The sequence below is a fragment of the Canis lupus genome, chromosome 14 (assembly GCF_048164855.1).
Source record: "Canis lupus baileyi chromosome 14, mCanLup2.hap1, whole genome shotgun sequence".
Lineage (NCBI taxonomy): Eukaryota > Metazoa > Chordata > Mammalia > Carnivora > Canidae > Canis > Canis lupus.
This window is the reverse complement of record NC_132851.1, coordinates 48228841-48256071: the sequence shown is the minus strand read 5'-3', so window position 1 is coordinate 48256071 and position 27231 is coordinate 48228841. Positions and strand designations below refer to the sequence as shown.

The 27231-nt window shown below is 44.6% G+C and overlaps 1 protein-coding gene across 5 annotated transcripts in view; it reads left to right on the top strand.

The window, feature by feature from the left end:
• LNX1 (ligand of numb-protein X 1) overlaps positions 1 to 27231 on the top strand; it is a 174143-nt gene that overhangs the window by 132795 nt on the left and 14117 nt on the right. For all 5 annotated transcript variants that reach the window (XM_072775044.1, XM_072775045.1, XM_072775043.1 and 2 more), the window contains 5 exons: positions 5605 to 5846; positions 6345 to 6497; positions 11292 to 11494; positions 13810 to 14181; positions 25265 to 25399. In XM_072775044.1, coding sequence (XP_072631145.1) covers positions 5605 to 5846; positions 6345 to 6497; positions 11292 to 11494; positions 13810 to 14181; positions 25265 to 25399 — 1105 coding nt within the window. The remainder of the gene's footprint in view (positions 1 to 5604; positions 5847 to 6344; positions 6498 to 11291; positions 11495 to 13809; positions 14182 to 25264; positions 25400 to 27231) is intronic.

Below are 27231 nucleotides of genomic sequence, written 5' to 3'. Positions count from 1 at the left end.
TAGTTTGATGTAGTCTTGCGTATTGATTTTTGCTTTTGTTGCCTTCGCTTTTGGTGTCAGGTCCAAAAAGTCGTCGCCAAGACTGATGTCAAGGAGCTTACTGCTTATGTTTCCTTCTAGGATTTGTATTGTTTCAGGCCTTACATTCAAGTCTTTCATCCATTTTGGGCTAATTTTTGGATACGGTACAAAATAGTGGTCCAGCTTCATTCTTTTGCGTGTGGCTGTCCAGTTTTCCCAGCACCATTTATTAAAGAAATTGCGCTTTTCTCACTGTGTATTCTTGCCACCTTTGTCATAAATTAATTGACCATATATACATGAGTTTCTGGACTCTACTGTCTCCCATAGACTCATATGTCTGTTTTTATGCCAATACTATAATGTTTTGCTTGCTATGGCTTTGTAAAATAGTTTTAAATCAGGCAGCACAATGTCTGCAGTTTTGTTCTTTCTCAAGATTGCTTTGGGTCTTGGAAGTCTCTTGTGATTCCATACAAATTTTAGATTATTCTATTTCTGTGAAAATGGCATTGGAAGTTTAATAGGGATTGCATCGAATCGAGATTGCTGTAAGTGGTTGCACACTTTAGCAGTTTTGTTCTAATCCATGAGCACAGAATAGCTTTCCATTGATGTGTACCATCTCCAATTTCTTTTTTTTTTTTTTAAGATTTTATTTATTTATGAGAGACACAGAGAAAGAGGCAGAGGGAGCAGCAGGCTCCATGCAGGGAGCCCAACATGGGACTCAATCCCAGGTCTCCAGGATCACGCCCTGGGCCAAAGGCAGACGCTCAACCGCTGAGCCACCCAGGCGTCCCACCATCTCCAATTTCTTTAGTGTCTTATAGTTTTCAGTGTACAAATCTTTCATCTCTTGGGTTAAATTTATTCTGAGGTATTTTATTTCATTTGATCCAATTATAAGTGAAACTGTCTTCTTAATGAATTATCAGAAATTATTAGTAAGTAGAAACACAACAGATTTTTGTATATTGATTTTTATATCCTGCAACATTACTGAATTCATTGATTAGTCCTAATAGTCTTTTGGTGGAATTTTTAGGGTTTTCTATAATATCATGTCATTTGCAAATAGTGACAGATTTACTTCTTCCTGTCTAGTTTGGATGCATTTTATTCCTTTTTCTTACTTAATTGCTCTCAGGCTGGTCTTCTTGATATAGGGACCAGTGAAGGCCCATAACAGCTTCTAGACCCTTGAAATGGAGCAGCACTGCTCACCATGGTCCTCACCGGGTCCGACCATCCTAGTTCCCTCACTTCACTAGCATATGAGTTTGCAAGTCTTGGCTTAAAGTAGGATCAGACTGGGTAATTAATTAACTCAATGTGAAGAACAGACTTGATGTTTACCTATTTCAGAAGTGAACAAAGAGAGAAAGAATGTGAGGGAAGTTAGATCAAAGGGAAGCTGTGTAGTTAGCCAGACTATTATGATGAGATATTGAGGCTCTCTTTCTTACAGATAATGTATATTCTTCTATCGTAAGTGGATAAGTTCACTGTCAGAAGGGAGTCCTCCACTGCAAAACAGCTGATGCTTCCTAGTTGGGTAAATTCAGCAGGACACCCCATCAGAGCCTCTGTGAATTATGTTGGGGTCTAGCGTGCTTCGGGTTAACTCCTTTAACTAGCAAACTCATGGACTCAGGAATTTTTCAAGAAAGGGGTTCATTTCCTCTTCTTGCTCCCCATCCCCTTGCAAAATAAAAACAGAAAACAACAAGCAAACAAACAATTCCATGGCACATCCATTGTCCACATTCTTTTTTTTTTTTAAGATTTATTTATTTATTTATTCATGAGAGACAGAGAGGCAGAGACACAGGCAGAGGGAGAAGCAGGCTCCATTCAGGGAGGCTGATGTGGGATTTGATCCCAGGTCTCCAGGATCAAGCCCTGGGCCAAAGACAGGTGCTAAACCGCTGAGCCACCCAGGGATCCCCCCCATTGTCCACATTCTTATATTAAAGCTGATTTACCTCTGCTAACTTTGATATAAGAGTTCAGGATCCCCTTATTACAAAAAAAATGATTCAGAGTTGCTTTGTTGAACAGATGGCATATCCAAAGTGCACAGTTTGTTTGAAAAATAGTTTTTTTATGTTCCTTGTGTTCATCCTTCAAGTTCATGGCCATCACCCATCACCACCTGAGAGTACTTAGTACTTAGGATAACTAAAAGGGAGAATAAATCCTGCTTGCTTTGAACACAACCCAAGGTTCACTGTATGTTCCTGTACTGGCCAATGCTAATCAGCTCTTCCCCACTCCTCCCCTCTTTTGTGCTTATAAATCAAGAGCCCTCAGTATTAGTCACCACAAAAGAGATAATTAGTGAGAACAACCTGCTACCTTCATAGATCATTCTGTGCCTTGGATTCAAGCTAAGCCAAGAAACTGGAGCAAGCAGCATCACACAATTATGAGTTGCTTTAGCAGAACATTTTTTATTCAAGGCATATGAGTCTGGACGTTTAAATCTAGATTCTGTACCCACCCCCAACCCCAGCTGTCATAAAGACAGCTACGATATGAGGCAAAGGGAAGGTTACTTACCCATTTTATAAGGTTTTCTTTTCCTAGACTAAAACATGTGACTCTGGAACCCCAAGGACTTGGAACAGCAATGATTTCTTAATGGTATGCTCTTTAGATTGAGATATTTTAAATATCCTCCACATGAATGCGGCAGCAAAATAAGATGTCCCTTTGTTCCATTGGGATGTGCTATATCCTCCCAAGAAGCCATGGCTTGTGCCCTTACCAGCCATTTGTCCAACTGGAAAATTCATTTCCTGCTCTGGCCGGGCACATGGTCAAGGGCATTGCTGCCCCCAAGAAAAGAAAGGCTGTTCCCAGTCCAACTTAATAGTCTAGGAACTTCCTTCCCATGCATTGCTAACCAAATATTGTTGGCTTGTGTAGAAGTGTTCCACTCATGTATTTATGACTTTGGAGCTGTTCAAATGCATGCTGGCTTTTATTTTTTCCATCACACAGTGATTCTTCCAATTTTTTTAGTTTCCCGTATCAACTACTTTGCTATTTTTAAGCAGAACAATTTTAAGCCAAAGTAGCTAATCAGAACAGTAAAACCTTACCAATTCATGCAAACAGCTTAAACTCTTTCAGTGAGGGGAAAGACTAGCATTAAAAACTGGAGGCCTGTTTCATCTTTTAGAAGATAAGGATATAGGATTGTATAACCAAAGTCCTTTTCTACTAATATTAAAACCACATTTCAAATAAAATAAAATAAAATAAAATAAAACCACATTTCATCAAATCTAAGATGCCGTTGTTCATAAGAAACATATTTTATGTACCAACAGCTTTAAAAATTGACTGGTTAAATTATTTTAAAACACCTTTAAAGATTTCCCTGCAGTGTGTGGATTGGTCACGTCAGACGCTTATGGTTTTGAAATCCATTCAGACAAATTTGGTGACCTCTCCTGCCCTCTAGTTGTATTGTTTGGCATGAAATAGGCCAGTCCTTTTGAATGATCTCAGTAACAAAATATAACACCACTTTTTTTTTTATCTCCTTGGGGACATCTTCCTTTATAAGCAAATAAAGCATTTCCTTGTCTCTTTACAAGAAAATATAGCATTGCTGTCTTCCTCCTGACAATGAATATTTGCTTTATCAACATCAAACTTACATGCCACTGCTGTTTTTAGAGACTTCTATATATACAGTTAACTTTTCTTTTCAGTGCTGAACCATAATGTAATCTTTTCTAAGAAAGACATCGAATGGCAAGTAAATTCAACGACGTAGCACAAAGAATGGACACAACTCAATGGAAGTTACAAGATGGTCACCTGTGACTGTGTTTGCCCTGCTCAGATAATGACCTCTGCATCATGGCTGCAGCTTTGCAGTAGAAGCTACAGGACTCCCTCCATCACCCGTGCATTTCTAATCTCAGGATGTTAGAGTATGAACAAACAAGCATCCTAGAATGGATCCAATTATGGAAGTAGCTACAATCTTGTGATGACATACCGTATATCTGGCAGGGTTCTAAAATCTTGGCAAGACCTAATATTGACCCGACCTCACAGCAGCCCTAGACGTATGTGCAGATGAGGACATTTAACCAGGTTAACAAAATTGCCCCAGATTACACAGGTAAATTTCAGAGCAAGGATTCTGATGCAGAAAATAAGCCATTCTATCCACCAGCTCTATGTTTCAACAGGTCATGTAAATCGTGTGCATATCAACTGTAGACTGCTGTTTGATTCCTTTGACCTGTAAGAACGTGAAGAAGCATCACTTCAAATAGGCTCTCAAAGGATCTGTGTTTAAAATAGCTCAACCTTGGGCAGCCCGGGTGGCTCAGCGGTTTAGTGCTGCCATCCCGGGGCTGATCCTGGGGCTGATCCTGGACACCCAGGATCGAGTCCCACATCGGGCTCCCTGCATGGAGCCTGCTTCTCCCTCTGTCTGTGTCTCTGTCTCTCTCTCTGTCTCTATGAATAAATAAATAAAATTTTTAAAATAAATAAAAAATAAAATAGTTCAACCACAGATTTTCTTTTTTTCTTTTCTTTTCTTTTTTTTTTTTTTTTTTAACCACAGAAGATTTTCTGTAAGGAACTGATAAAAAATAATTTATTATTAGTCCATCCATTATAAGCAAATGGACATTTCTTAAAGGGACTCACCCATATGATTTCTGCTTTCCAACAATTGTGGGAGCTGATGTGACTGTCCACTGCCACTTGCTCACCACAGTAGGATGAGATGATCAACTTGTCACTATTTTCTGACCAAAACGCTACCTAAGAGCTGAAATGACTTTCTCAGTGACACGTAGATGTACATTCACAGCAAAATATGGACCTAAATCAGCTTATACTTTGGCCTCCTGGCCCTGGGGTCTGCTCTTTAACATGGAGAGTGAATGGTTATAGACGATTACCATTTCCTTTCTTAAAGACCATGAATGTAGTTTTCCTTTCCTAATGTTGGAAGACATGAGAATGAATAGGATTTTAGTACACAGGAGCCCCCGGCCCCTGGTTCTGGCCAGCAGCCCAGAGGTAGGGCATGGAAGTCAGCAAGCTTGCCTCTAGAGAATACTGATGCTAAGTAAACCCCTGTGGCTTTGTGGCGATGGCAATTCTGTTTCCATGGACAGTTAAATACGGAATCTGGGAGGAGCTTTGTATTTATGTTCAGTGCTTTGGAAACCAAACCCAAAAGAAAGGACTGAGTGTGACTAAGGACTTTTGTGGTCAAAATAAACACCAACAGGAGGGAATGACCAAGTCCATAGTTGAAGACTGCCAGCCTCAAGCTCTGGCCTTGTAGATACCAGTGTAGAGAGAGCTTTAAGAGAATGCAAAAATCATCTTTTGGCATTTTTTTTCTGAAGCCACTAAATTATTTAGCTGATGAGTGTATATTGAGTACCTCCCTGTGATAAAGGGAGTGGCGGGGAGCAAACATAGGAGCAAACAACTCACGTTGCAAGTGCAACAAGCATGTATACTTGAAGAAGCCTGGTTGAACAATGAGCAAAGCCACATTTTCTGACCTCCCACTGGTTTTTGTTACAGCTGTAAAGGTGCTTCCCACTACGGCCTGACCAAAGACAAGAAGAGGCGCTCTCAAGATGGCTGCCCCGATGGCTGCGTGAGCCTCACGGCAACAGCTCTCTCCCCAGAGGTCTCTGCCGCTGCCACCGTCTCCTTGGTGACAAATGAGCCTGGCCTAGACAACCCTGCCTACGTGTCCACCGTGGAGGATGGTCAGCCAGCAGACAGCCCATTGGACTCTGGCCGGAGCAACCGAACTAGGGGTGAGTCAAACGGGTGGTTGTCTGGGAACAGGCTCCTTGCCTTGAGATTGCCCTCTGTGGAATACTTACTGTAGAGAGTTCTAGAAATGTTTTTTTAAAGGGGAAATCATTCTGGTAGTTTTGGCAGCAATCCAACGTCCAATCCTCCAAAGTGAAATGAAACCACAAGTACCTCAGATCATTAAAAACGTGTAATCGAACTTGGTGGAAGGAGCCAAGCCAGGGCCGATGATTTACCACTGCCAGTGTCGGCACCTTCCCATCCCTGCTGCTCGAGAGAAGTGCTGCGACGTTCAGCCCAGCAAAAGAGAAAAGCAGGTTTTTAAACAATCCATACATGTTTCATTGTAGAAAACTGAGACCGCGCAGGGAAGCAAATTACCACCTAGGAGTGATCACCGTTCTTGTGCTGTTGTATATATATCTGACCAGACGTGTAGATAAAAGCAGATTTCTGTGAATGTATAGCTGCTGTTTCTCCTTGTCTCTTGTCCTCAGCACGGCCCTTTGAGCGATCCACGATCAGAAGCAGATCTTTTAAAAAAATCAACCGAGCTCTGAGTGTTCTTCGAAGGACAAAGAGCGGAAGTGCAGTTGCCAACCAAGCTGACCAGGGCAGGGAAAATTCTGAAGACACCACTGCCCCCGAAGGTAAGTGAGCTCCCTGTGGGCCTGGACGTGGGCGAGGCCTCCAGGATGACCTCAGGGGTGATGACAACCTGACCCCGCCCACTTTCTAGGACCCCACCTTTCTAGGACAAGGGCATAAGATTTTTCTTTTTTTACCTTGACTAGACTACTTCTTACATAAGTAGCTAAAGGCAGAAATGATTCTCCTCTTTTTACAGAGGTTGAGCAAGTAGGTTTTGAAGCCCTGACCTCCAGGTGCTAGCTTCACACATATAAGAAATAATAATAATTAAATGAAGAGCATTTAGAACAGTGGCTGGGGGAATCCCTGGGTGGCGCAGCGGTTTGGCGCCTGCCTTTGGCCCAGGGCGCGATCCTGGAGACCCGGGATCGAATCCCACGTCGGGCTCCCGGTGCATGGAGCCTGCTTCTCCCTCTGCCTGTGTCTCTGCCTCTCTCTCTCTCTCTCTCTCTCTCACTGTGTGCCTATCATAAATAAATAAAAATTTAAAAAAATAGAACAGTGGCTGGCATGCAGTAAATAAGTTCTTATAACTTATAAGATATAAGTTCTTATGACGACTATGCATAATGTGTGGTTCTGAGTGTGTTTGTCCACGCAACCAATTTATTTAATGCTCAGAACAAATCTAGAAGTGGCTGCTATTATTATTACCCTCTTTTACAGATGAGAAAATCGAGGCACAGAGAGATTACCTAGCTTGCCCCGAACTACCTTGCTTAACTTTGAATCCAGGTAGCATGGCTCTAGAGTCCAGGCTCTGTTGGATCTTAGATCCTACGTGTTTTTGCTAATAAAAATGCAGCTAGGAAATATTTTCTTTTTATCTTCTATTAGAGCTTCAGAGCAATGACAATAGCTTTTCAAAAAAAATGGAGCTTTCTTGGGTGCCAGGTAATGTTTGTCCTCAGTCATTTAGAGGTCACATGTCAAGGGATAGGGCTGATGATTCTCATTTTGCAGATGAAGCAACTGAGACCCAGAGAGTAACTAGCCCAAAGTCCCCCAGCTAGAAAATGACATCCGACTGTCACTCAGGCTTTCTGGCTCCAGAGCCCACTCTGTCAACTGCCGGGTTACGTGCCCTCTCCTCCTAGGGGGTTGAGAGGCCAATCCCCCACCACGGTCTTTATCATGCCTTCAGGGAATCCATGAGCTGTCCTAGAGAAGCCCTCTTGCTCACCTGTCACCTCTCCCCCCACTGCACGCACACACACACACACACACACACACACGCATGCACACACACTGCATGCTCTCACTACTCTGAGCTTTACAGTCCTGTGAATATTTCCAGGCTGTTGTTCAATTTTCACTCCCACACCCCTTCTGCAGCCACTCGAATTCATCCTTCCAGGCTCTGTGTAGGCTTGGCCTCCTCTTAGAAGCCCCCCTGATTCCCTCAGTCCTCTTTCCCTTGTGTTCTCGACGCGCCTGCATCGTTATTATAGCAAATGTCACCTTTCATTGCAACTGCGTCTGTAAGAGCAGGGGTTCTTTGGTGAGTGTTTGCATCCTCAAGGTGAAGTGTGATATCTGGCACATATTATGGCGTTCGCCGAATGTGCAGTGACTATAGGATTACAACTTCCTTTCTGCCAGTCCTCCCTCTTATGAAAGGGTCCTGAGCTTTCTAAAGTTTTCTTCTGCCTGGATATAAGATCGGTTTGTGTGTTTATTGCAGAAATCTTTCTGAGCAGAGGTTACTGTGTGTGAAGTACTGGCCTGGGCTCTATGATTTTATACAAAGATTATAAAATCCAGTTCCTGGCTTTGAGAGGCTCGTTCATGACTGGAAGAAAATAAAATACCAGGAAGACTGAGCTGTAAACAAATGGCAGCGGCAGCCCCAGAAAAGGAGCATCACTTCGGAGCAGGGCAGCATAACCCACGTTTAAGGGGCAGTTTATGACCTGGATGGGCATTGGGATCTAGACTGGGTGTAAGAAAGCAGTGGGAGATGAGATTAAGACTAGACTGGAAGGGTCCCAGATGCCTCTCTGGGGTCTTGATTTGGGGCAGTGAGCACACCTGAAAGCTTTTGCACAGTGCAAAACTGCAGCATCTGTGTCCCAGGAAGATGGGGATGGCTGCCAAAGTAGGTGTGCAGGGGCCTGAGAGCAGGAGAGAATGGGTTTCTTTGGATGCTCCAGGGGTGTATGGGGTGAGGTGCTAAAGACTCAACAAGGCTGGTAGTGATGGTCTTTTCAGGATTCAAAAAAAAAGGCAACAAACCTTTCCAAAATGGCCTTCAAGTCTCATTGCTTCAGCAACTTGTGGTTGGGCCCGTGAACTCGCATGGCATGGTGTATCCATCCGTCATGGGGAAAGAGGCTCCGCTGCTTATTGGCTGTGTGACCCTGGCCAGGTTACTTAACTTCTCTGAGGTCCAGCATTCTGTCCTCTAAAAAGCAAGGATAATAATAATCTGCTTCATAGGATTGTTGTAACGACAAACCCCCCCAAATATGCATGCAACTGGCTAGCTCAATGCCTGGCACGTAATAAACACTCAGTAAATAACGTATCCCTAGTCCTTCGGTGAGGACACGATACTCAGCAACTCTGTTTCATTCCAGACCAGTACAAATTTGTCAGTTGGATTTGTTGTTGTCATTTTAGGTTTTATTTATATGAGAGAATCTCAAGCAGACTCTCTGCTGAGCATGGAGCCTGATGAGGGGTCCATCCCATGACCCCAGGATCGTGACCTGAGCCAAAATCAAGAGTGGAAAAAAAAAAAATCAAGAGTGGGATGCCCAACCGACTGAGCCACTGAGGCACCTTCCCCAAAAATTATTTTAATGCTTCGAGGTCACTAGGGTCTCATTGGCGTGGCTCTAATTCACGTTATATAAAAGGACAACTGGGTGTACCCTTTCACACTCTCAAATCAAATGCCCTGAGTAGTTTAGGTTTGGGAGGATGGTTTCTGTAAATCTCTTGGGGATGGGGGAGGAGCCGACAGGGAGGGAAAGGGGAGCATGAATCAGCAGCAGCTTTGATGATTATTTCTAAATCTTTGTCCAAAGTGATTTTTTTTTAAATCGCCATTGCCTGTCACCAGACCTGTTCGAACAAATGCTTATGGTAACGCCTACTTAATGTAATCAAAGTAGTTTAAACATTAATTGAAAGCAATCACCCAAGTACTGTTAGCACCAGGAACTGACAGATTAAGGCCGCTGCCCACAGCCTGCCAGCAAAGCCAATCTTACATTAAATTACATCCCAGCGGAGGTTAAGGACGCGCATTTGCAACGTCTCAGGCTTCCTCTGGCTGCTAAATTGCTTTGTTGATCATGTCCTACGGTACTTTGAAGTCATTTTAATTCTTTCTGTATTGTTCCTGGAGAGTTGAGCACTTCTTAATGAACTCATAGTTCATTAGGGAAAATGGACTAAGGTCATGGGTTTTGAAAACAGGGCTCATTATGCAGAGCCAGACCTGCTGTTTCCCCCCTTCCCAGCTGACTTAATGAAGAGAGAATCTTAGGGCAGAGGCAGCTGTCGGCAGCTAGAGGAGACAAAAGCATCCCGCCCACCGCATCCAAACTCAGCAACCAGGGAGGAGCCGCCGGCGCCACCAAACCAGGTGCGGCCTGCCTGGCATCCCACGGTGCCCCTTCTGCACACTTCTGTGCAGACAGTGCTGGCTTATGGGTCTCTCCGGCGAGTCCCCCGTGGGACCCTTGTGAATCCCTGGTTGTTCCAAAACCCCAGGGAGGTGACAGGACGGCAGGTCACCTGGAGCCCTAGGGTGTGACTGGCTCTGAGGGCCACCTTACATTGCAGCCTCCAGCAGACCAGGTCACTTCCCCACTCTCAGCTCAAACGCCCTCACATGCAGAATAAAGCCGCACTATGGTGTCTGTTGCTGTCAAACCAGACGACTAAGAAAGCTCTTCTGCATGTGGGCCCAGCGGTGGGGTCGGGTTGGGGTGGGGTGCGGTGGAGGCTGGTGTTGAAGGGACCCAGGAAGGATTTCATGGGAAAGAAGAGTCTTCCATTCAAAGGTAAAGTCTGAGCTCTCTGCATCTCCTGTTAGCTCTGAATTCAGCAATCCCGCCAGAGCAGGGATGAGCCTCCAGATGCCACCACCTCTCCTTGGTCAGGGATCGGGCTGGCTGACTTCCCTTTATTGACAGCAATGTCTGAGAGGGAGGCCTGGGAGTGCCCTGAGCCTGAAGAGCAGGGACTGCCGGGGAGAAATCTTCAAAATGGCCTGAGAAAGCAGAAAAGCTGGTTTGGTCTGTTCTGTCCCTCGACAGGGAGGCGCTGAGCCTGTGGTCTCTCCCTTAGTGACCCTTCGTCCTCATGCACCCCTCCACCCTCAGGAGGCTCTGGCCTGCGCTCGTGATCTGTACACACAGCCACAGGACAGCTGCAAACAGTGTCCTCAGAGATCTTAGGGTCCCGGGGGAGGATGAATGAAATGAGCATGAATGACAACAGAGGGCTCAGTGCTGGGGAGAAATACAAGCTTTTGGGGTGGGGGGTGGGGGGCGGAATGGGATGTTTGGACAGAGCAGGGCAAGAGGGACCAAGGTAGAGCTTAATTGAAAGGGATCATTTCATGCGAGTCTTGAAGGAAAAATTGGGTCTAGGCCTAGAATGAAAAACATTCCAGGCAGAGAAACCGATGCTGGCAAGGAGGCAGGAAAATGGAAAACATGTATGAGGAACGATGAATAGTTTAGTTTGGCTGACACCAAGGTTTGGCAAGAAGAGGAGGGCTTGGAAATGTCTGCCGGGTGGGTGTCTTAAATAAATACTGTCTTTGTCCATTTTAGTCTTTCCAAGGTTGTATCACCTGATTCCAGATGGTGAAATTACAAGCGTCAAGATCAATCGAGTGGATCCCAACGAAAGCCTCTCCATTAGGCTCGTGGGAGGCAGCGAAACCCCACTGGTCCACATCATCATCCAGCACATTTACCGCGACGGGGTGATTGCCAGGGACGGCCGGCTGCTGCCAGGAGACATCATCCTGAAGGTAGGCCGCAGTCGTGGTGGGGCCGGGAAGAGGGGGCTTGCTAAAATCCCTTCGGAGCAAGTCAGCGGATGGATGGAGGAAATGCCAGATGGATGGGAAGCGGTCACTTTCTAGGGTTGTCACGCCAATAGGGCTCTTTCCCTGAGAGTTGTCATTTAATGGAGATAGGTCTTTGCCCCTTCTGTCTTGTCCTTATAGCCTCTGCCTCTTTCTGGGTAAGAGTATTTCTGTCTCTGTCTTCCCCTCCTTCCTCGTCTCCCCTCCAGCTCCTGTCCCCGCTTCCCTTTCTCTACCTCCTTCTCTTCCTGTCTCCTTCCCAACCCCTCCTCCCACGTGAAGTAACCATAACATAAAAGAATATGAAACTGGAGCATCTATTTGTCTTCTCGTATTGTTTTTAGAGCAGGTTAATGGAACATGTCATCTTGGATCTGGTCACTCCCTTTCACACACCCCCCTTGCAGGAAACTTCCTGTAGCTTAATGGCCCTCCATGAGAAAACCCAAAAGGTGAGGCTAAGCTATTCCCACCAAGGCACCGACCTTCCGGGGCGGGCAGGAGGTGGAACAGCACACCCTGGGCCTTGCTGTGCTCAGGGGCTTGGGTGAGAGGAAGGATGCTAGGGAAGACTCTTGAGAGCAGAAAGGACAAAGGGAGAGTTGTTCATCACACAGAGGTCGGACGTGCGGCGAGAGTGACAAGGAATCCCTCCCTGGCTATAGACTCCCTGTCTGATACCCAGAGAAGAGTTTCATCCCGTTTCTTCTAGGTGGTTCAGGGGCCAGCTCCTGATACAGCGTGAGCTATTTCTCTGCCAAAAAAAAAAATATTATTATTATTATTATTATTATTTGGAATAAGAAAGCATTTAAAGCAGCGATCAAACCTCCCCCTGGTCTCTGGGGTAAAGCACAAGGCCGGGCCCGTCAACCTCTAGAGACAGTCCACAGTGCAGTCAGTGGACTCTACGTGGCTTCCCTCCAGAGGGAGGGAGTTGTTCTGCCCGGGAGGGTCACATAAGACATTCTGATTCTTAGGGCCTTCAGGTGGCCCTTGCAGGCCAAGGGCTGCCAGGACTGTCCTGCAGATGACCCCGGCCTGGGTGTGATGGGGGAAATGAGACACAGGATACATGACAGAGTGGAGCAAGGGCTTTAAGCTCACCTGTGCTTGGATACAAGTGGTGAGGCTTGTCTGTGCACGCGAGCCTTCATCCATCCCTGGAGAGGCAGAAAAAAAAAAAAAATGATGTCCTGCAGGGAGACCTCTTAAAATCTCACTCTGAGCCTCCTCTATCAATTGGCTGCAAGTACAAGAAATCCGACCCAACCACAGAAGTTCAAGAAGGCTGTCTCTCTCCTGTGGGGCCCCGGTCCTGCAGACCCAGCGCAGAGTGTGGGGCTGCTGCGAGATGGTTTCCTTGCGAAGCAGTGACTCCCGCTAGGGGCTGAGCCTTCCGGCTGGGCCTGCTTAGCCAGAGTAATTAAAACCAGAAAGCCCCATGGGGCATCAGCCCCGCAGATAATTAATGAGGCACAAATTAGAGGGCCGAGCCCGAGGACGTGTAAGTAGCATAATAAAGTGATCCAGCCTTTCAGTAAGAGGGCCTGGGAGCTCATGCCTATCAGTTTGCTTGAAACTATACAGAGATTTTTTTTTTCCCTTTTTTGTTGAGAACATGGGCAAAAGACCTCATAGGCAGCAACAAGCTTCAGACCACACACATGCACCCATGCACGCACATACCTGCACACACACGCTTGCACGCGCACACATGTGCAGTGGCAGGGCCCGGAAGTTCCAGCAGAGAGATGACCCCAGGAGAAAAATTCACCTGGAGGTTTTGGGGAAGAAAGTGTCAGCTCAGTTTAATCTGAACAGCATTTTCGTGTAACCATTTGACCTTCAATGGGAAATTTTCTTCTTTTGCCTTTTCCTTTTTCTTTCTTTTTTTCTATCCACTCCCCACCCCGAGCCCCTTCCCTGAACACCAAGTTGGGCAAGCAACAGAAAGGAGGGCTGGGACTGCGTAAATACACCTGGGGCATGTGCAGGGACAGGCTGAAGAGGGAGAGGCCAGCAGAAGGTGCAGGGAACAGGAGGAAAGTGGGGTTAGAAGTCCTGTTGGAAGATGGGCGGGGAGGGGTCTTTGGAATATTTGGACAGAGGAGAAGGTGACAAACCAGAGGGGTCTTTCAGGAGGGGTCCTGCTGATGCTGTGGGGCCGGGCCTTGCAGGAAGGGTTGTTGTGGCAGGTGGGGCTGGCTGATTGGCTCTAGCTTCGGGTCCCCCCCACTGTCCGCCTCCCCATCCAGGTCAACGGGATGGACATCAGCAACGTACCTCACAACTATGCCCTGCACCTCCTGCGGCAGCCGTGCCAGGTGCTGCGGCTCACGGTGCTGCGTGAGCAGAAGTTCCAGAGCCGGAGCAGCGGACAGGCCCTGGATGCCTACGGGCCCCGCAGTGACACCTTTCATGTGATTCTCAACAAGAGCAGCCCCGAGGAGCAGCTGGGAATAAAACTGGTGCGTAGGGTGGATGAGCCCGGGGTGTACATCTTCAACGTGTTGGACGGCGGTGTGGCGGACAGACATGGTCAGCTGGAGGAGAACGACCGTGTGTTGGCCATCAACGGACACGACCTTCGGTATGGCAGCCCAGAAAGTGCGGCTCACCTGATTCAGGTGAGTCACGGGTCATTGCCAAGATCCTGGTTAGCACCTGTCAGCGTAAGTGGGATGCTCGTTACCCTGACCTACCCGCCCTCTGACGACCGTGTGTGACATGCAGTGGCCCCCTTCCCAGGAGTCAAGACTGAAGGGCCAGGTAGGAACATTACTCCAGCAAAAGATGTGTCTCAGGCCCATGGCCATTCCCTCAGTGTTGCCAGCCATCCGATCTGACTGCCCACGTAGGGGTTGTAACCTAACCAGGTGAAGGTCACTTAAGATCAGCAGCGTTGTGTCATCCTTGGACCCAGTCTGTTATTTGCAGACCCAGGGGTCATTCACATCCATTCTGGACACTTCCAAGACACCTAGGGGTACTAACTCCCATAAGAAGCAGTGCCATGTGCCCTCCAGGAATCCTGTGGATGGAGACCACTGTGGGATTGGCTAAGGCTGAGCCTCCTCTCAATGGCTGAGTCCAGCCTTCTTGGAAAGCCCATGGGAACTCAAGTATGAATCTATCAGAAGGGCCCTAGAAAGAGAGGCATACAAGTGATGTTCCCGATAGCCTGACATTGGTTCAAATGAATTCACTTTCCTGACTGGCATAGCATCATCAAGCCCTAGCCTGGGTCTTGTTGTCTTTGGCTAGGTCACCATGTTTTTCCAACATTTAATGAGCTGCCATCTTTATTCTTAGGACAGGCTTTGTTGTGGGCTCTTGTACTCTAATTCATTTATTCACTCCCTTTAGCCAAGATGTATTAAGTTTCTGCTACTCAGCCAGCCACGGTGTCAGGTACAGAGAACATAGAGATGGTGGCCTCTTAGGCTGCTCTCTCGAAGGAGCCCAAATCTAGTACAGGGGATGGACTTTCTGTAAATAATTGCCATAGGATATGTTAGTACTATAATGTTGTTTCAGATGGAGAGATTTTTCTTGCATGGGCCTAGGAATTCTTTACAGGAAAATATCTTGAACTTGGGGCTTTGAGGAATCAGTAGAAATTCTCTAGGTAGACAAGGCAGGGAGGGTCATTTTAAGGCAATACACCACAAAGGAACATTTCCCTGGAAGGTGGTCTGGAAAAGCATTAATACCTGGAGCGTGGTGTCTATTATAAAAAGCAGCCGTAGCAAGGCAGGGTTGGGAGGCAAGGACCAGATCCTGCGGAGTTTTATTAGCCACTCTAAGAAGCTCAGACTTTATCCTCAAGGCCATGGGGGTGTCCCTGGAAGGGTTTAAGAAAGGAAGTGACATGATTTTCTAGATCTCTCTAGAGGTAGTAGAAAGCTGATAGGGGAGGGGCCCGATTAGAGGCCTTATCGTATGAAGCGTTTGCAATTACCCGGCACACCACGTCAGCTTCCAATTAAAGTATTAATACTTCAAGAAGAGACAGCGAGTCAGCAGCAGTAGTTGACTAAACCTTGTACCAAGCTCCGCGGAGGATGATAATCAGAAGACATAGAGTACTTTCGAGAACTTGGTCGCTTACGCACACACACAAAACTCCCTACCCTGGGTTCCGGCCATGGAGTTCCTGCAGGTGTTCACAAGTCTCTTCATTGTCGTGTGTGTGGTATCTTCTCCTTCTTCCCAAGGAGAACCAAGGAGTGTGTGCTACTGTCCTTTTAGGTGTGGATGGCCTGAGGCAAAGAGTGCAAGGAGACTTACCCTACGTCCTCTGTCCACCAGGATAGGAAGCACATGGGCTGTCCCACTCTTGAGGTGATGCTTAACGTGATGGATGTTTATCTGCCTAACAGGCCCTGAGGCCATAGTCTGTGGAGCAGGTGGAGAAGAAAATCAAGAGTTATGAGGCATTTCCCCTCTTGAGTTGATGCCATGCATTCCCAAACCCGCATGCCCGGCTTTAACTTCTCTGAACACCATACTCGTGTAACCAACTCCCTACTTGGTATCTCCATGTGAATATTTTCAAATATTCAAACTTCAAACTTCATATCTAAAACCAAATCCTTGACTTCTCTCTACTCCTTGTCAAACCTGCCCTTTCCAGGTTTCCATCCTCTTCCAGTCTCTAGGAATGGCACAATTTATGCAGCTATTTGGGCCAGAAGATTTTCTCACTTTCTTCAACATGCTCTTTTTGGAATCCATTTCTCACTACCTCCATGGCATCCATGAGCCATGCTACCACCAGCACGGTCTCTGCGAGAGCCCTCCCAACTGGCCTCCTTGCCTCCGCACATGACTTCCTACCTCTGCTCTCTACGAGGCAGTTAGACAGCCACTCTACAAAATCAGTCCTATCCTGTCACTCCCACACTCAGCTCTCCGATGCTTCCCAAGACACCTAGATTAAAATCTCCAAATATTAGCAGTGGCCTTCAGAGCCATATGTAATTTGACCTTTAGTTATTTTTCCAACTTCATTTTGTAAGCAAAGTAGAGGATTTCTAGTATTCTCGCTCTTGTCTTAGCATGCTCAGTCACAGTACCCTCTTGCTACTACTCCTCAAACATTTCAAGAGCTCTTTCACCTCAAGGTTGATGTTCTTGCTATCCCTCTGACTAGAAGAATCTTCCAAATATCTTACTGCCATGCTTCATACGGGTATCCTCAAACGTCACCTCAGAGAGGCCTTCACCAACAATCCCACTTAAGATAGCTTCTCCATCCCAGCTCTACATCCTTTATGGAATATGCTTTATTTTTTCCTACCAGCGAATTACTTTATTACCTGTTGGCCTAGTGCAGAATAATACAGTAGAGTATTGTGACTCAAGCACTTAGAGAAATGTCTGGCAAGAACAGCCACTCAATAAATGTTTGTTGAATGAGTGCGTTGAGCCAAATTATAAAAATGTAAATATACAGAAGATAAAATTTATGCATTAATTCCATCTCTTAGGGATTTTTCATCATCAAACCATTTGCCAAAGAACAAACACCAAATCGACTTTTACATGCTGTTTGTCCCCAAGATGGAATTTCTACATCTTTTCCTCTTGACTTCATTCAGTTATTATTGGTTGAGCACCTTCTAGGTGCCAACAAGTGTGTGACACAGTGGTAAACAAGATGGGCACAGTTTCTGGCCTTGCAGAGCTTGGAATATATTCTGGTCTCTGATCTCAAATACAATCAAGTCAGCATTTAGCAGGTGGTTCTAACTTGTATATGTCAACGGATGAGAACAGAAAATAGACATTTTATGAAAACATTCACCCATGGAAAAGGAAGAATCATCGTTCTTGTCATGAACAAACCCCCTATGCATGATTTTTTTCCCCCTCCTTTGGAACTAGACTTTTAGGCCATCATCAACTTTTTTCCCCTATTGTGTTTGTCAACTCCCCCTGCAGGTCAGCTCATGTTCTAGAGATAAGCTGCCCACTACACCTCACAATAGGCATCAGAAAACCTCCCTTACTCATACCACTTGGACAACTTTTGATTACATGTGGCATTCTACTTTTTTTAGATTAATAGCAGAAGAGGGGGAAAAATTTCCCAGAGAATGTAAATTTATGAAGTAAAATCTTGCCTAATAGTGGGACTTCCTAAAAGAGTCTTCTGCTTACTAAACAAAGCCAACGTACTTTATAAGCAGAAAAGGGGGGAAAAAATCTTTTAAAGGCTTGGGCAAAGCTAGCTAGAAAAGAAATGGAAAAAGTAGAGTGCTGGGAAAATCCAGTTAAGCAATCTCAAGCGTTGATTTTATTTATGTGATACTTGTAACACACACCAGGCTGCGGGAATTAAACTTAATACCCTTCAAAGGTGGAGAGTCAAGTTACCCACCAATCCTTGGCTGCCTGGCCCTCGTGTATCTCCTCCATGAATCATACTTGCCTTAGAAAGAAATTCCCAGACAACATGTCTTTTTGGTCATGTTTTCTCCCACAGTACCACACTTTTGCCTTTTTCTCCATTATTTCAGGGAAAAGCTATTACAGAGAAGCCACAACTGTTTTAAATTTGACCAACTTACATATGTGGAGTCCTACCCCCACTTACTCAGCAGCCCTGGGTGCCAGCCCCCAGGAGTGAGTCGGACTCCTCCAGAAGGAGAAACCCTAAGGAGACAGAAGCTTCGAATACAGAGTAGTTGACTCCAATTAACTTTATTGACTTTATTTTTCTCCATTGTCAATTTCTTGACTTTTTTTTTTTTTGAGCACCATGTCTAGAATAACTGGAGGAAAGAGGCAGCTTAGTGACACTGCCTGGTGTCCTACCTAAAACCAGAGAACCACAAAATACAGACCAAAGATTGAGACTCAAGGGAAGAAAGGGCTCTCCACCCCCCTATCATGGAGATTGCTTCTCCCTCCCCACACATCAGTGTGCAAATGATTTATGCTGACAGGTATGCCTATTTTGAGATGTTCTCATCTATCTGCAATTCTGGAGCAGGGAGTTCAGATGTATTTGGGAGTTCAAATATATACAGTTAATAAGTGAAGAAAGTAATTTTGGATTTCAAATTTGAGTCTCTTTTCTATGCCTTTTTTTTCCCCCTAGGCCACTCCCAGACTTGAGGCAGATGCAGAAACATAAATTCAAAGCCATCCATAGAAGTGATAATAACATAGATTTTCACTAATACTTGCATATGTAGGATTATTTTTTCCCCTTTGCATGAATTAATATTTCAATGAGAAGTTATTTTTATCAAAGAACAACCAACATCCAGGCTCTTCGAACTTTTCAAAAGAATGTGAGAGGCTCTAGACAGAGCCAGAAAGTAAATAACGAACTCCTCGTATTACCTACATTTGTTCTGAACACGTGATTCCAGCTCATGAGTTCTGCACAACTGGAAAACAGACAGAAATCTTGTCCCCTGGAGCCAGTAAGAACTGCCAGTGAAATAAGACCTGATAGATCAATGTGCTTTTTACAAATCAGCACAGCTAATACCGAGTCAAATCCCCCATTTAGACCAATTTTATTAACATGGCATTGTAATAAATTTAATACAAAGGCTGAAGAATACATAGATGTAAGAACAGTCTTCTTGAGCTGAATTCTCAAAGCCCAGATGATTTTTCTATAAGGCTCTAAATTTCATGCGTTCATGATAAAGCATGGCTTGGGACACTGTACAGCTTCTTAGAATTTTGTGAGCGAATCTCATGCACAGCTACACACTGCAAATATTAGGGAATTTTTTAACTTTTTTTTAGGGAAACTTGAGGCTTCACTGCCCTTCCTCCAACTCAATAGATCCCCCATGTTGCATTTTTTTTAACACCACGGAACAGAATGAACCATGAGAGTCACTTCTAGATACCATAAAAGATATGACGTTTGAGCCAAGGGATGTGGGCCATTCCGCTGACTGAGCAATCAACAGCCACGAGAACTCAAGAACGAAATTCTTATTTTGACCTTGTCACTGACATCCATAGGACCCTGCGTATATCAACCTGTCATCATTAACATCTTAACACTTAAAAGATGTGCCTCTGGGAGCACATGGGCGAATGGAGTGACAGTCAAGAGGGAAAAATCGACAGAATTTCTGTCTCAAATCTTTTTCTATCCTGGTGAAATCCTAAGGTCCTATTCATCACTTTTCCTCAACGCCTCTTAAATTTCCTTTTTCTTTGGCTAGACTCTGGTTGCTCTTTGCTCACTAAAGTAGCTGCTGAAGATATTCTTGAATTCTTTTTAAAAATGTGCCAGGCGTTATACTAGGTGCTAACGTTGCAGTGGTGCACAAATCGGCACACACCAGGTTTGCTTTCACCAAGCTCATTTTATAGAAACTCTCAAAAAAAAAAAAAAAAAAACCCTCTCTCCATTAACTTGTTCTGGAGTTCTATTTTTGAAGCCCCCAACTTTTTGCTCAGCGAGAGGGATTTTTCTCAATTTCTCTTGCTCACTGGAAGAGGGGGGGTTAGGGCAAGGACTTTGTTTCTGCACCCCATTGTGTAGCGTGTCGCCAGGTCAGCAGATGATTGATGACTTTGGTATTTTTCTATCATTGCAAATGGTAACGGTTCTGATTGCCATGTACGGTCGATGCCATACATGATGTCGGAGCTAGGCCGTACTGATGTAATGCGTCCTTTAGTGAAGGCCTGGGAACCTCCCTGTCATCTTTTCACTAATCAGGAATAATGAAGACAGACATCTATGCAGTCCTTGGCTTCACAGAGCTAATCCCCTAGGCACACAAGACATGGCAAAACGGAAACTCCATCCCTGAGGTCCTGGGTACAGCTGGTCCATCAGCAAAAATACTACTCTGTATTGGGTCTTCTGGATCTGATTCTATACACACACACACCTGCTCAACTTTATTAGAGTGGGTCCAGAGTTCATCGAACTCTTGAGATCACTTGAAAACATGAAATATTAGGGCGCTTGGGTGGTTGAGTCAGTTAAGCATCTGCCTTCGGCTCAGGTCATAATCCCAGGGTTCCGGGATCAAGTCCTGTGTTGGACTCCCTGCTCAACTGGGAGCCTGCTTCTCCCTCTGTCTGATGCTCCCCTGCTTGTGATCATGCTCTCTCTCTCTCTTCTCTCTCTCTCCCTGTCAAATACATAAATAAAATATTTTTTTTTAAAAGAAAGAAAACATATGAAATATTTAAGAAAGTAGAAATATTTGACCTGGAAAGGAGAAGAGCTGAGGGAGAACAGTAAACCCCTATCTTCAAATAAGATTGTCACATGGAAATTGATTTTGGGCTGCCCAGGAGAGCATGAGTGGAGCCGATGGGCAAGCAAGAAAATGGCACATTTAATTCAGCCTAAGGACAAACTTTCTAATTAGCGCCAAGAATGGCCCATGCTGCATGGGACACAGTGAGCTCACGGTCGTTGGAGGCACTGGGGCGGGAGCTGGGAGACAACACGGCAAGGATTTTGTAGGGGGAACTGAAACCTGGGTTACAGAGAGAATGTTGGATTAGATGATGTCTGACCTCTCTTCCATATATGTGACTTTTCAATGATGTGGAAACCAGTGCTCCACAATTTCCCCAGGGCACTGTGAACGCAAGATAGATGAACTGGCAAGGCTATGTGAGCAGTTGGTGGAAGGGAAGCTAAGATGGGGCAACCCCAAACAGCATGGAAAAAGCCCATCCCTACAACTATACACTGAACACTAAAGCTAGACTATCTCACTCTGGGATCCTGGGAAAAGAAACTAGTGGGGAATGCAGATCCAGGCTGAATTATTTTTAAAGCAATGTTCATGAAAACCTTTCTTGGTGGAACACTAATTTGAGACAAGCTTATTTATTATAAATGCAACTGTAGCTCTCAGTTGTCTCTGTAACAAGGGCTCCCAGTCAAGCATGGGTCGCCTGAGGACCCATATCAATGTTGTAAGGGTTGTGTATATAGGGTCTCATGCTCTGAGCAGTCGTTTGGATGCCTAACAGCTTGGAGATTCCCTGTTTTGGGTCTTTAGAATGTTAAAAACCATTTTATTTAAGCATATTCGTGTATGTGTGTGTGTGTCCTTTTTTTTTTCTTTTTTTTTTTTTAAGCAGCAAATGCTGTAATGCATTTCGTTTAACTCAGTCCTCTTTCACAATGAATAGGTGAAGCCCTGGGCTAGGTGAGAAGGTCACACCTTGAAGTACAGGTACCCTATCTACTCCTGGTTTGCCCTAGTTGTCGCTGGCTGGCTCTGCCATTGCGTGGACCCATGCAGTGCTGGAATAGTAGAAAGACGCCCTCGGCTCCAATGTAGAGCTCTGCAAAATGCCTCTCCTGCTTTGTGTGGTGGCGTCTTTGACTTTCCATTTCTCTACTCTGTGAAGTTTCTGACCTGTGTTGGATCCTGACACGGTGAACACTTCTTACCAGCCACAGTGGCTTTTGTAGGGATTGCCTGGAAAAGGCTGAACATGACCCTACAAGATGCCTGCCCTGCAAGATGTCAGTGTGGCACTTTCAGACAACTCCTTCCAGTTACAAGAGGTGGGATTTTATGATTTTTAAACAGGCTGCATCTAAATGAGGCTGCTTTAGACTATGGTTCCCTTTTGTGGCCCCTGCTTAGTCCTGTCATGGAAATATTATTGGCAGTCTTGAGCCAAGTCTCAAAAGAGCAAAGAAAAATAATCCTTCAAACATGACCCAAGAAGACAAGCCTTCCCATGATAAATGCTACTCCATTTTAATTCTTTGGTTTTCTCTGAATATTAGATTTTTTTCTTATTCCTTTTGCTGGAAGTAATTAGTCCCACCCCTAGAGACTCTTATGTGTGGAACCCATATCTCTTTCCTGGCACCTGCTCCTGATGGTCCCGTAAGCCCCATGTCCCCACGGCTCGTTGTGAAGTGCCTGGCACATGTCAGCCATGGAGACAGAACGGCTGCCAACAAGCTAAGGTCCCCGGGGGAGAAAGCCGTCGGAAGTGCTTCCCTTAACCCATAGAAAGGAGAGAGGGAGTTTAATGAGTGGGCTCTACGGAGAGAAAGAATAGGTATAAGCAGTGAGACTATGCAACTTGTAACCACCACGTCCAGAGTCTTTCTGGATCAAAACTGAGGATATTTAAGGGAGAGAGGAGAGAGGAAACTTCACCTGAAAAGGATTGTCCTCTGGCCTTACTTGCTACTCAAGATATCCACAATCTTAGGAGTTAAACACTGCTTTGGCCCAAATTGCAACTCTCCAAGAGATGCACGCGAGAGGCTATCCTACACCTCCCTGTAGCATGCTCTTCCTCTGAGCATGGTATTGAAAGCGACAGATCTGCTGCGCCACCTTTCTGGCACATGTGATGCGGGCACGCAATAAAAAATTTCTGCTGTTCCGTCTCCCCTCACCCCCCTGCTCACGCTTCACCTTCACACCAGGCTTACACCCACAGAAAGAAGGACTCACTGGTTCTAAGAGCTGTTTCTCGACACTAAATCCAGCTGCTCCTGAGGGCTAGAGCCAGTACAAACACATTAGCCTATTTTCCACCTTACAGCTTCAAACACTGGGAAAGAAAGCAAATCCAGCACCGTCTCCCCGAGAGCAATTTGTAAGGTGGCTGGTAAGAGCCACAGATCCAGCCTTGCAGAGAACGTATGTCCAAGAAAATTGATCCCCGGGTTATTCATTGGAGTGTTGTTCCTGCCAGCAGCTTACTACCAAAGTCGGCATTTGAAACCCCGGTGAGAAATTTGGGTTTGAAAATGTGAATTAAACGGTTCTTGCAGGCTGCTCCTTGGCATTTTGAATTTCTCCTGGCAAGTCGATTCGATATAGAAGTCTCAGATTTTCTCAACTCTTCCGAGATGCCTAGGTCATGTAATTGCTCATGGGCCAAGCGAACATGATAACATGATACCATGTGCAGGCCCAAGACAAATCCCCCGCTGAGATCCTTCACAACATCGGAGTTTCCCTGAAGATAAGGAGCAACTCTGGGCATGGCAGTTGGAGTTTTGACTGGAGTGTTTGCCGCTTATCTCTTAGTCATTTTTGCTTCAGAAAGTTCCTAGAGATAACCTCCTCGGGATAAGCGAGGCTTACAGTATAAAGAAAGAAACACTATTACAAAATACTCCTCTAAGAATGGAGTTTAGTTGGCCAATCTCATAGTTCTTCATGTCAGCTTGCTTCCTTATTGTTTCCGGAGCTTGTTATTTTCGTTCTGATGCAAGTTTTATATGTGATAAGAACCAACAAGGAATTCAAGATAGGCAAATGAACAGAGGAAAGGTATGTAAATGATGATTGCGTAGACCAGCCAAAGGGATGACAGGGCTTTATGTGAAAGAACGTGAGTGAAAGACTTGAACTTGCTTTTCGGGGCCTGTTCGGTAGGATTTTTGTGATTACAGAGTTGCAGGGCGAATCAACTTGACTGGCCCATCATTGACCGACACTCTTAATGTGCTTGAGAGATGGTTTTTAAATTTTCATCTGATTTACAGTTACCTAGGGGATGATGCCTAAGTTTCAAGAGAGCTCTGAGAAGAAATGTTTATTAATATAAGGATGCAAAATCACAAAGGATTGGGCTGGCTAATTGTTGGACAATCCTGGGAATCTGATTTCATCAATGGGGTTCTGGTTGCTTAAGGTTTTAAAAACATGGTCCTCCTTCATGGCCTAATTTTCCCGTGGTGTGATTGCCATACCTGTAAAGGAAGAAGGCAGGCCAGCCGATGTCTATCTCTGCGCTCTGGTAAGCGGTCAGGGGATGGGATGAAGAGAGGGACTGCAAAAACTTACTTCGCCCTTCTCCACCTTGTCCCCAAATGTAGTCTTTCTTGGGGATCTTTCTAATCAACTCTGGGCCATCGGGGTGCTTTGTTGACGTACTTTTCACAGGGCTAAGATCTCTTCTGTCTGCCTTGAGGATCTGGATGCTCAGTAGTCAGCAGTTCTGGAAAAATGAGTAATGTTCTCAAACAGACGTGAAATTCATCTGTGGCAGGAAGCCAGTTTGTAAATTTATGGTGAGGAATAATGGACCTCCGCAGTAAGCAATATATTTGCTATTTGGAATGTTCTGTGCAAGCATCAATGTACATAGCACAGAGGAATAGTAGTCAGAATTAACGATAGTCCCATAAAAAAATAAAGGATCAAGGCAAAGGCCCTTGAAGAGGCTGTATTTGAACCTATTAAGTCATCCCTGTATTTCTAAAGTGTTCATCCTTTCCCATGTCTACTACATGTTTAGCACCGTAGATGCAGGATTTCTCCTCCTATAGTGGTAGTGCTGCTGCCACCAACTCTACTCCTTTTTCTATACTATTTACCTTCAGTCTGAGTTTTAGACTGGGCTACTACTTTACACTGTATACTCTGTTCAATCTGAAAAGTCCTTCAGATGTGGCTTATATGCAATGGAGCCATCCCTTAAAAATAACGAAGTTTGATGATATCTTTTCAAAAACTGTTGCATCAGTCAAACCTTCCCTAGTTTTTCCCTTGAAGCAGGTGTCACTTCTTGATTTCAAGATAAAGGAAATAATTCTCACGTTCTTGTCAAATTACAAAATGGGCATTGCCATGAGAAATGGTAGATACCTTTTTTTTTTTTTTCGTAAAAAGGGTAGAATAAAACTCACATCTTGATAAGCCCCTGGTGCTGGACCCTTTGGATGGAAGCTCTGAGAGTGGCTAATATCTGTGTCTTCTCACCCAGGCCAGTGAAAGGCGTGTTCACCTCGTCGTGTCCCGCCAGGTGCGTCTGCAGAGTCCTGACATCTTTCAGGAAGCCGGCTGGAACAGTGACGGCAGCCAATCCCCAGGGCCGGGGGACAGGAGCAGCACTCCCAAGGTGAGCCCCAGCCAGGGTATGTCTGCTTCTCCTGCAGGAAGCTGTTTCTGGGGAAGGCTGCACACTTTAACATTTCTAAGCGTCATTTCTGGACTTCATCACTTGAATATTGTTTGACTTGTCTTGTAAAACAAAAAGCCCAAAGTCCCATCTTCAAGACCTGGTGAGATAGCAGGTGTCTCCCATCCAAGCAAGAGGGAAGAAGGTGCAGGAGAGTTTTGAAACCTGATCTTGCAGACTTTGTATGGGAACATAATTTCAAGTGTAAGCCAAATAGATGTCATGTTTTTCCAATAGTCCTTTTGCTTAAGGACCGTTTTTACTCATTTTGAAATGAAACGAGATTGGCTTGGTTTTTTTTATTTTTGAAGTTCCCAGTCCTCTTGAAAATTGAAGTATCTTATTAAAAATTAAATTTAATATAATTATATATCATATAGTATGTTATATATTTAATATAAATTATTAAAATAATTCTTCTGCTAATTTTAGTATGTTTGTTTTTGCAGAAGAACCCAGGAAGATAATATAAACACTTGAAGTACATATAACATTAGGGAGTGGTGAGAAATGGGACAAATCAGGAAGCTAATGCTATAACCTCTCCATTGGATGGGTCTCTAAAGCAACACAAACCTCTCTTAGTCTGAATTCAGAGTCCTGTAGGCTTGGCTTGGCATGCATTGTGATGTCAATGAGTTTCTAGCCACTTTTCCTAAGATCTGATTACATTAAATCACTTGTAACTAAAAAAACAAATCGATAGGTAGCCCATTCTTCTTGGAACAGAGATTAGGGAAATGTCTATCATGTCAATCAGAACCTATCGAGCTATGTTTCAGGTTTTGGGTTTTTGAGTAATGTATACAGAAACAATACTCAAAATCTTGATTTTGAAACATGCTGTTAATTACACAGCCTTCAAGGCCACAGCTCTACCCTTTTCCCCAGCCAGCTAGCCAGCCATGTCCCATAAATCCATAAATTCCAAGCTTATTTACAGTAAGCAATCTAGACAGACCAGGTAACTCTTGCTGAAACATTTTATGGATGAGGACTCCCGGATGTCTTTTGCTAGTAAATATCATTAGTGTATTTAAATTAAACTAATGGTATTTATTAATGGAAAACTAGTTTATTAGTTTAATCTAATTCATCTAATTCATCTAATTAATTATAGTTGGATCAACTAGACCATATGGTGTTCTAGCTCATTAAACCACTAAGCATGAGGCTTCCACCAGCACTGTGGTCTATAATCCTTTCCATCTAACCACCATGAATCATGGAAACAGCCAGGATGAGCTGTTCAAATTTTTGCTGCAATCTCTATCACATATCTAATTCCTGGAAAACATACAGAACCAAACTGGCCTAGTGGGAAATTGTAATATTTTCATTTTAAGTTAAAATAGTCTGTCTGCCTTCTGAGGTGCCCTCAAACACACACACATACACGCGTGGCCTATTTACAATAAAACTAAGACCTATCTGGCTCTTTAATGATTTATTTTTTTATGATCCTACTAAGCCTTGTTCTACCTAGGAAGCAACATGGCTTTCTGGAAGTAGGAGCTTTAATGAGTCAGAGAAATGCCAAAGAAGGCAAACCTACACTTGTGACACAGAAAAGTTTGTAGCCAACTGAAATACTAAAGACAAATTAGGCGTCAAATGTGGGCTTGTGGCTACCTCTGTGGGAGGAAAGGGAAAGTGACCAGAGAGAAATCACAGAGGGACTTCAATTGTACTGGAACATGTATCACTGATGCTGGGTTGTAAGGTACATGGGTAGGTCGTTATGTTCATCTTCATACTTTTTTTTTTAATAA